General features: G+C 36.7%; 1 protein-coding gene and 1 pseudogene across 1 annotated transcript in view; both read left to right on the forward strand.

Moving 5' to 3' along the window:
- LOC107713808 (R-spondin-3) overlaps positions 1-6989 on the forward strand; it is a 17958-nt gene extending 10969 nt beyond the window's left edge. The window contains exon 6 of the mRNA XM_016519420.1: positions 6503-6989. Within this exon, the coding sequence (XP_016374906.1) occupies positions 6503-6696 (194 nt within the window). The 3' untranslated portion in view covers positions 6697-6989. The remainder of the gene's footprint in view (positions 1-6502) is intronic.
- A 1424-nt stretch (positions 6990-8413) lies between these two features.
- On the forward strand, positions 8414-10219 carry LOC107713809 (methyltransferase-like protein 6; annotated as a pseudogene).
- Positions 10220-10715: the final 496 nt, after the last annotated feature.

Raw genomic sequence — 10715 nt, forward strand, 5'->3', positions numbered from 1 at the left:
TAATTGTAAAAAAAAAAATATATATATATATATATATATGTAATTAATCATTTTAAATCATTTTTAAAAAACTGTTTTACCCTAAATAAATATTTATGCTTATTAAATTATCGGGTCTCCAAATTCTATAGTAGTGTTGCATAAAATATAGAATTAAATATGTTGGACGAAACAAAATATACCCAAAATATATATTTATGCTCTTTAAATTATGAGGGCCCTCCAAGATAGCATTGCATAATTAGTTTGCAGAGAAGGAATCCCATGATGCACTGTAAAATACAATTATTGAAAAAATAAAAATAATAAAAAATCTATAATAAAAGATGGTGCACGAAACAAAACATTATAGACACATACATACATACTTACATACAGATAGATAGATTCATGTTAAATCGAAGTGAGGAGTGTTGTATCGATCCGCTGGGGGCCACGAGTGAGGGGTGCGTTTTATACACTGCAGGCTTGGTTATCAAACTCAACCCCGCTTGTGATTACCCAGCTCCCCCAGCTCCTGAAACATCAACTGCACGCTAATTATCTGCTGGGGTTCTGTCCTGTCCGTGTTTATGTTCAACATACACCAGCAGGGTCAGTGGTCTGACCCCCGCCAACTCAAAGTAATCCCAACCCGCCCACTGACACTGATACATCCTCCTTGTCCACCCCCGACTCCTGATACACACAAACACACACACACATATGCAACTGTTTTACTTGTTGTTACCCCAGCCAAATCCCTCTCCATTCTTCTCTCGTTACTTGTCATTTGTTTTTCTTTCGTGTTCTCCCTCTGACTAATCCTGACCTTTTTCTTACACAGCTTGTCCAAACGCAGCCCTGCGTCTGGCCCCTGTCCTTTCCCTTTCATGCTTCATGACTCTAAATTCAACTCCTAGTGTCAACATGTGCTTCTTCTTTTTTTGCTCAGTTTTTTAATGTTGATTATATATATTTGGGGTCAGTTTAAAGAAAATATTTTTATTTAGCAAGGATTAAACTGAATGACAGTAAATGTAACAATGTAATGTAATGTTACCAAATATGTTCTTTTGGTGGTTTAAAAAATGCTATTCTTTTAAATTTTTTTATCATTTTACTTAAATTATTTTAAATTATAATAGAATTTGACAATATTACTGGTTTTACAGTATTTTTGATCAAATAAATTCCACCTTTGTGAGACTTCTTTCAAAAACATTTTAAAAATTTTTACTGACGCCAAACTTTTGAATGGTAGCGTACATATATATAATGTGTGTGTGTGTGTGTGTGTGTGTGTGTGTGTGTGTGTGTGTGTGTGTGTGTGCGTGTGCATGTGTGTGTGTGTACCTACTTAACCATATTTTGGGGACAAATTTGTACCCAAAAGTGAGCTAAACCTGACAAAATCTCCAAAAACCTCCCTTTGGGGACATCCTCATTTGTAAAACTGGTATAAAAATAAAGTAAACAAAGTTTTTTTTAAATTGTAAAAATGCAGAAAGTTTCCTGTAAGGGGTAGGTTTAGGTGTAGGGTGATAGAATATACAGTTTGTACAGTATAAAAACCATTATGCCTATGGAATGTCCCCATTTAGATAGCTAAGTAAACGTGTGTGTGTGTGTGTGTGTGTGTAGGTTTTACCTACATTGTAGACATCAAGTATATTTAATAAATATACTTAAATATACTTGATGTTTATTTCAAAATGTAAGGGAGTCTATGGAAAGTCCCCACAAAGAAATTAAAATAAACTTGTGTGTGTGCATAAATGCTCATATAACATTGTGAGTTTTGCTTTTTGTGTAAGAGCAGAGTGTGTGTGTGTGTGTGTGTGTGTGTGTGTGTGTGTAGCTCAATTGTCCACTGAACTCTTAGCCTCTGTATGCAGCTCTGCTTGTATCTGCTCTGCACACCAGCACCAACCTCCCTAAGGGAGAGCAGCTATACTAGGCCTTCAAAGCCCGGGCATTCCTCCTGTGGGATGAGCCAGAGCCCTTAATCCCCGCCTGGCTCCTCCCAAAGGCCACCAGACGACAGCACGCCTGCCGGGGAGGATGTGACCCCCTCCACCCCACCCCATCCCACCCCCGTGGTTCATTAGTGAAATTGTGCACCACTGCACCATCATATCCCATTTCAACCATCTCCACCTCTGTGTCCTTAACAGCAGCAGACTGGGACGATTTGGGTTGTCAGGGTTGATTATATAGCGTTTCACCTTTTACTGACTGTGCAGCAGTTATGCCCCACATTCTTCCATCTGTCTTGACACACTTTTCACCCCCTCATCTCCCTCCTCTTCTAAGATCTCCTCCTTTTCTCCCCTCTCAATCACTCTTTTAAGAATAATGTGTAATCAGAGCCAGATGACTCCTCATTTCACCTATGTTGAAACATCTAGATGGACACAACTATGAGACAAACTCGTTCCAAACCATTCCAGGCTTGCAACATATCTTAGAGGAGGATGGAACTGCAATCCATTGATTCATCCAGAAATGATGAATAGATCCATTATCATGTGGCTATTTTTAGCTGTAAATCTGCTGTAGCACCTGTCAACTTGTGCATGGATTTAACTTTAATTGGAAGCTCTTTATAGTCGCAGAGTAAAACTATTTATTTTAAAACTTTATTGCTCATAATTGCACTTTATTCTATCACTCAAAAGTTTGGGGTCAGTAAGATTTTTTTGAAAGAAATTACTACTTTTATTCAGCAGGATGTATTAAATTGAACAAAAGTGACAGTAAAGAAATGTATAATTAAACTAAATATTTCAGTTTCAAATAAATTCTGTTCTTTTGAACTTCCTATTCATCAAATAAGAATTATCATGGTTTCCACAAAAATATTAAGCACCATAAGTGCTTTCATCACTGTTAATAATAAGAAAAGTTTCATGAACACCAAGTCAGCATATTAGAACATTTTCTGAAGAATCATGTGACACTGAAGACTGGAGTATAATGGCTGCTGAAAATTCAGTTGTGCCATCACAGAAATAAATTACATTTTTAATTAAAATAGAGAGCAGTTCTTTTCCATTTTGATCATATTTCACAGTAGTACTTTTTGTAACTGTATTTTTTATCAAATAAATACGGCTTTGGTGAGCATTAGATTTTTTCAAAAACATTAAAAATTTTACCAATCCAAACTTTTGTACAGTAGTGTACCTCACAATGATGAGTTTAGGTCTCATATTGTGACTTTTAATTTTAAACTCTATCTACTTTTTAATATTTTAAATGTATTTTTACCCTTAGGCAGAAAAAGGCTTCCATATCTGGACAGATATCTCCGTCTCAAGAGATCTCTTTGATATCTCAATTGTTTCTCTTGGATAGCAATCAGATTAAATGGAGAACAAATGGAGACGTTCCAGCTGAGACTTTACAGTTTCTCAGATGTTGCTCCTGAGATGGGTCTCATCTAGAGTTCAAGAGAGAACAATGTCTCAAACACTGCACAACGTGCTTAAGATCGAAAGTCAAAGCTTTCGATATGATGTCATATATTTCAATAATATTATTCCTGCAAGACCAAATTATCTGAGCAATGCTACCCGTATTAAATTAACACTGTATTTATGCTGTATGTCTCATTCATGTCAAAATTGACTAACTCCATTAGGTCTTGTGTCTGAGCTTTGAAAGAGCAACCTCTGAGCCATGACATTTTCCTCAACAACTGCATCTGCTTCAGCGGTGGTGAGCAGATGCTCAAGAACATGTTCCATCCCTGAGGAAATCGCTTGTATCCAAATCGTCGTATGACAGTTTACTGAAAAACTTGACAGCCTTCCAGCTCTGAAAGGGTGCCAGTAAACATATCCAAAATAATCACCACAGAGCTCTGGTCATGTTACGCCTTGGTTTTTGGGAAAAGCAGAGGATTACACCTAATCCATTGATCTCCAAATCATTACGACAAAGACAACAGTGTACGCAGAGGGAACTTCCTGTGTTTAAAGAGACGGGATGGCGAGAGGGGAGGTGATGACAGCGAGTGAAATGTGTGTGTGTTTTGCTTGGTCAGACACCGTACATGAGTCAGCCTGTTCATAATTCACAGTACAATCACAGCAGATTCAAGCCTGCGGGAGGTGGAGGGGATTTCACTTCATCCTCCTGAACTAGTTTCGTTCACAAAACAATAGTCGTGTTTTTCATGGGCAAGTTTATTTCGACAGCCGGGGCTACAATGGCCCCCTATCGCCCTGGCTGGACCGCAGGAATGTGTGGGTTGCAGCAGGCAGGGAGTCCGGAGAGAGTCCGGGGGGGCGGGGTGTCCACCTCAGCGCTTTTTCGATCCTCATCCGTGCCCCACCGATAAGCCTCTGACAATAATGGAAATTGGCTAGCCGTGATTGTTAAGCAACGGCAAGATAAAGTAATATAAACAGAATTTTCATTTTAAGTCTTTCTATTTTTGATGAGTTTATCGGTTGTTCGCTTATTCTGGTGTAAAATGTTCAGCTGGGTGGCTTCACCTTGGTTGTTCATCTTGACAGTTTTATTCCAAAGAGACGTACTGTACGCTAATTTCAGGAATAGTGTTCCTGGAAGAAACCGGAATGATTGCTCAAGAGCGCAATGCTGATAAAGTTCTCTGACTCTGCACTTGATGGGTCACCCCCACCTTTTTGCGTTTCTGCTGTCTAATTGGCACAGAAATGAAAATGCTGTCATAATTTACTCACTCTCATGTTGTTCTCAAACCATATGCTGTTATTGTTTGGAGAATATTTGAAGAATCTTCACTTTTCTGTACAACGACACTTATAGTGGCCAAATTGGTCAAAAAAGGGCCAAAACACTTCTTTCTGAAAGAATAAAAGCGAGTTAACACCAAGAATGATAACTATAAAGATAACTAATATGCTAACTAGCGTCCACACCAATGCACAGTAACATTCTGTTTATTATAAGCACACACTGTAGTTGCTACTTTAAATGCTTGAGCTCTTCAAAGATTCTGATTGGCTGTCAATGTTTTTATCACTCATCAGCTGGAAAAAAAATAGTTCTGAAAGTGATTCCAACCATATCCTTCCATCGTCCACTCCACACTAGGATTGATTAATTGTCATCCATCATACGGCTTCAGAAACTCGTAATCAGTGTTATTTTAAATTTATTTATATTCAAATATTAATATACATTAATATTTTGAATTAGCTTTTATTTTTTTAATTTAGATAACAATTTTATTATGTGCTTTTGTCATTTTAGGAGTTTTTTATTTTTAGAATACTTTATTTTAGTTTATCTTGAAATGTCACTAAAAGCATTCAGGTTTGTAATGAGAGGGTGAGAATATAATGACAGAAATCTAATTTCTAGGTGAACTATCCCTTTAAAACACTGATCAACCATCACCTGACAGTGTGAAAGACGGAATGAAATTGAAAAAAGTTGCTGTACAAGACTGTCATCTTGTGGTAGACCAGACACAACCAGTTACACATTGCAGCAGAAGGTTCTGCTGTTTCACAACTTCATAAATGGGTCTTCATCCTGGATTCCATCAAACTCTTAATAATCTATAAAAAATACTTTTAAATGGAAGTGATGATTGCCGAAGGGATGTCTCCAAACCAAAACAGCTGAAAATTAAGAACATTGATCAACTTCGGTTGAGTGAGTAATGCCATCTGAAGCCGAACAGAGATGAGGGATGATGGGAAAATCACTAAAGCCTGATTAATAGAATGATAGAGTGATTCAACACGCTTGCACAGCAAGATGCCTGCCAAACTCTGACTGGTCAGCGTGATATTATTCATATTGTGTGTGTACTTCTTCCTGTTACAATACTTTCTCTTATCCCAGATTAATGTGCAAAAACACTGCAAGTAATTTTCCTGGAAAGTGTAAACACTGGTGTTTAAAAACATTATTCATAAGCGTCCCAAATAACCCAACCCAAACCGTAAGCGTTATCATGTAAGTTGCTTGTTCTGTGGATTTTTTAATGTTTTCTTCACCAAGGCTGCATTCATTTGAACACAACACAGTAAATTCAGTAATATTTTGAAATGTTATTACAATTTAAAATATCAGTTTTCCATTTGAATATATTTTGTAATTTAGTTGTAATTTATTCTTGTGATGGCAAATCTGAATTTTCAGCATCACTACTCCAGTCTTCAGTGTCACATGATCCTTCAGAAATCATTCTAATATACTGATTTGGTGCTCAAGAAACATATTTTTGTGGAAACCATCATACATGTTTTCAGGATTCTTTGATGAATAAACAGTGTTTATTTGAATTAGAATCAAATATATAAATCAATTCAATGCATCCTTGCTGAATAAAAGTGTTAATTTCTTTAAAAAAAATAGTAATGTACCTCAAATTTTGCAATTTTTTGAGGCAGCATGTACTATTACTTCTCTAAGTGATCAGATTTTTACTTGGTGGACAAAAAAAAACACTTTATATTTACATTTACAAGAATAATTGTTGCAAAATGCCTTACGCTGTCGCCATTTGTCCTCTCAGGTAAGCCGAAAGGTCAGCGGCGGGGAGAGAAGAAAAAACGCTTCAATCTGCAGGAGAAAGAGAACGCCGAGGCCCGTCGAGAGAGGAAGAGAGAACGAGAGAAGGAGACGATTGACCGAGAGGATTCAGAAAGCCGGAACAAAACAGAGCACCGTCGCCGGAGGGACCAGAGCAGAGACGCTGGAACAGTATAAATAGATGCTGCTCCTCACTGCTCCTCTGCCTTTCTTTCCCCTATCAGGCCATGTCACCCCCTCACCCTCTTAACCCCTCGCCGAGGGGGTGTTGCTGCTACCTGTATAATTTAAATGTATACTGTATATGCACATGAGAGAGGGGGCGCTCGTCATCCACACCATTGCAGGCATTGAGGATGCCCCATAAACCTCAGAGGGCACCCTTCACCCCCCTCGTGCCCGGTTTGGTGCTGGATTGAGGCTGAACTGTGTAATGTGGGGCCGGGCATGTCAGATGATCTGTGGAATGTTTTTTTGCTAATGAACTGGCTTTCTTCATACTGGATGAACAACAACACTCTCGCTGCAACATTTTAGTAACTTTTGTTCAGTTTTCTCCGAACAAAGTGTTGATTTGCCTGTCTATATAAACAGGATTTCCTGAATGGAACAAGCTTTCCATTGAAGCCAGCTGACCAGAAATCAAAAGCACCTGTATGTCAAATAAACAATATTGAGTTTGTATTCGTTTGTAATTTATTGTCACACCAAGCATGCATATACAACAAACACAACAGTAGCTTAGCCATAAATGATTGGTAATACATATCATTGTTTCAAGATACAAATCTGTGATATTTTCCATAATTTGTAATTATGGACATTTAAATACAGTAAAACCTGCATTTAAATTTCTCTGTGAATAATAGTATTAATACTCAAACAGATAGTTTGGAATATATATATTTTTTAACCTTTGTCTCTTATAGATATAAGAGTCTCTTATAGTCTCTATATTAGGCAGTAAAAATGGTTTTCAAAACAGATAATAATGAAAAATGTTTCTTTAGCATCAAATCAGCATATTAATATGATTTCTAAAGGATCATGTGATACTGAAAAGTAATGACTGCTGAAAATTCAGCTTTGCCATCACAGGAATAAATTACATTTTAAAGTATATTCACACAGTTATTTGAAATTGTAATAATACTTCACAATATTACTGATTTTACTGTATTTCTGATCAAATAAATGCAGCCTTGGTGAACATAAGAGGCTTTTAAAAACATAAACAAATATTGATTATTCCAAACAATTGACTGGTAAAATTATCATTTATGTTTATATTGTTATACACCACTTTTCTAAGATGCTGCTAAATTACATCAGCAATAACAATGGGCCTTTAAGAATAACATTTAAGGATAAATGAGTTTGTAAGAGTTCCAGTTGTATAAATACATATATTCAGAAAGGAAACATAAATGTAATAAGAGGATAAATGGGCACTTTTAAAAAAAACGTTGTGCTATAAATTTCTGTTCTAAAATGTTTTCTGAAGTCTCCTTCCCTTGTTGTTTTGTTTAGAAGGTTACAATGTTATCATAATAGATTTTAAATGTTTCCACATACAAGAATCTGGCCCCCCATATCATAGTTGATACCAATAGATACAGTGATTTTATCATTTTCTCAAACGTGGGATAAAAGGTTAACCAGGTCGCTGTGAGCGTCTCATCCAGTCCAGTAGGTGGCAGTGTCTATTACTCTGTTCCTTCATCACTGCAATAGCTTATGCCGAGTAGAACCTTAGATGTGTTGTTTATATATCTATGAGTAGAACGACAACATGCGACGTTTTAAAGTGAGTTTCTTATTAAACATGCGAATATTTTACTCTTAATCATTTAGCTCGCTTAATATATAGGTAGTTTAAGTACAGGTAAGCACCTGAAACTACCTTTTGTTTGCGTTTTATCATTGAGGTGGTTAGTTACTTGTAACATTTTAAAGTGCTGTGACTTTTATGATAGTAAAACTTCACAGCATCTAATTTGAAGTCGTTGTCTTAGTTTTAATCCTAAACTCAAACAGGAGCTCAAACAGTCATGTCAGTGACAGGTGAGTTGGACTCGCTGGAATCCAGCCCTGCTTTTCCCCATCAGTCCACTTGTCTGAGTGAAAGGACACTGAACCCAGAAGAGCTGGAGAAACTCAGGACTGACCGAGTGTCGGACTTTAAGCAGCAGAAACTCGAAATGGATGCTCAGAAAAACTGAGACTTATTTTATAAAAGAAACACGACTAACTTTTTCAAAGACAGGCACTGGACTACCAGAGAGTTTGATGAACTGAAAAACTGTAGAGAGGTAAGAGATGTTCCATGCATTTGCTATAACATGTTTGAGTTTGTATTGATGAATGCAAATTAAATCTATTCTTTCAGTCTCCGGGGCAGAAGCTGGTGTTATTGGAGGCTGGCTGTGGGGTTGGAAACTGTATTTTCCCTCTTCTGGAAGAGGGTCTGAATATCTTCATCTATGCCTGTGACTTTTCTCCACAAGCTGTTGAGTTTGTCAAGGTAAAAGTGACAAAGTTGTGCTTCCTCTCACTTTAATGTAATAGGTCACCCTAAATTAATATTAGCTGAAAATGTACTTACCCTCAGGCCATCCAAAGTGTAGTTTGTTTCTTCATCAGAACAGATTTGGAGAAATTTAGCATTACTTCACTTGCTCACCAATGGATCCTCTGCTGTGAATGGGTGCCGTCAGAATGAGAGTCCAAACAGCTGATAAAAACATCACAATAATGCGCAAGTAATCCACACAATTTCAGTCCATCAATTAATATTTTGTGATGTGAAAAGCTGCGTGTTTGAAATAAATTTATCAAGATTTTTAACTTAAAACCATTGTTTCCAGCTAAAATAGTCCTCTATCGATAATATTGCTTCTTCTGGTGAAAAAGTCATCTCATCTGAATCAGAAGAAAAATAAGCATAGATCAACCGCTGTTTACAAGTGAAAACAGTCCAAAATAAATATGATGTATTTTCATATTTCATAAAAATAGGATTATGGACTGATATTTTGACCAGAAGTGAGGGTTTGAGGTTAATATGCCTTAATGGTGGGTTTGTTTTGACAAACATGCTGTTTTTTACACTTCACAAGACATTAATTGACACGTGACAACAATTAATGTCTGCTGTTTAGAATCTCATTCTGACGGCATCCATTCACTGTAGAGGATCCATTGGTGAGCAAGTCTCCAAATCTGTCCTGATGAAGAAACAAACTCATTTACATCCTGGATGGCCTGGATGGCCTGACATTTTCAGCAAATGTTCATTTTTTTTAACTATTCAAACTATTCCCTAAAAACCTACATAACCTACATCAACCTTTTTCCAGCCTTATAATATTGCACATTCATACACTGTTTTGCATGCATTCTGCCTTGATTTATGATTATTTATTATTATTACAGCAAAATGCCTTGTATTGCACCGAGCGATGCCTTGCGTTTCAGTGTTGGTATCCATCACTTCTTCTCATAGAGTACTTGGCTGGTTTGTTCCAACAGGCAGGATTTGAGACTCTTGTTAACGAGTATGTGTTGAGAGAAACTGTCAATAAAAAAGAGGGTCTGTGTGTTCCCCGAGTATTCCTGCAGAGTAAATTTCGCAAACCTGTTCCATCATTATCACCAGCATAAAAAAAGTCAAATTTTTGTAAATGTATTTTTCAAAATGCCATGCATTAATTTATTGTATTTCAGATAAATAGAATTTTCATTCAGATGTTGTTGTTTTTTTATCTCATAATGAAATAAAATCTGTATATTTTTCAATTGTTTGGTGAATTTCTTGATTTCAGACTTGAGAATAACATGCAAAGTTAGTGAGTGGTGTGCTGGACATTTTCTTATGTTTATTGTAGGTTGCAAAGTTGTATGTAATTATATCATAGATATATGTAGCCGATAGGTAGATGCCACATTCGTCGACGTGTACGCTGTCTTGGAACGGTCAATGTGTCGTCACTTACAATAAAAATCAATGAGTTTCAATATGCCACATTACGCAGCCTCTGGTTGTAAAAACTGCCGAAATTTAAATTCCTGAAGAAATTGGATAAACTTTCACAGGTAAGAATGTGTTAGTTTGCATTTTTATTGTGTATTAGCTCAATATTACAGTTTTTTTTTACCTCTTAAATGCCGTGTTAGCTAATGGCTCTTGTATTGTG

This window comes from Sinocyclocheilus rhinocerous, unplaced genomic scaffold, assembly GCF_001515625.1.
Source record: "Sinocyclocheilus rhinocerous isolate Xijiao unplaced genomic scaffold, SAMN03320098_v1.1 scaffold779, whole genome shotgun sequence".
NCBI lineage: Eukaryota > Metazoa > Chordata > Actinopteri > Cypriniformes > Cyprinidae > Sinocyclocheilus > Sinocyclocheilus rhinocerous.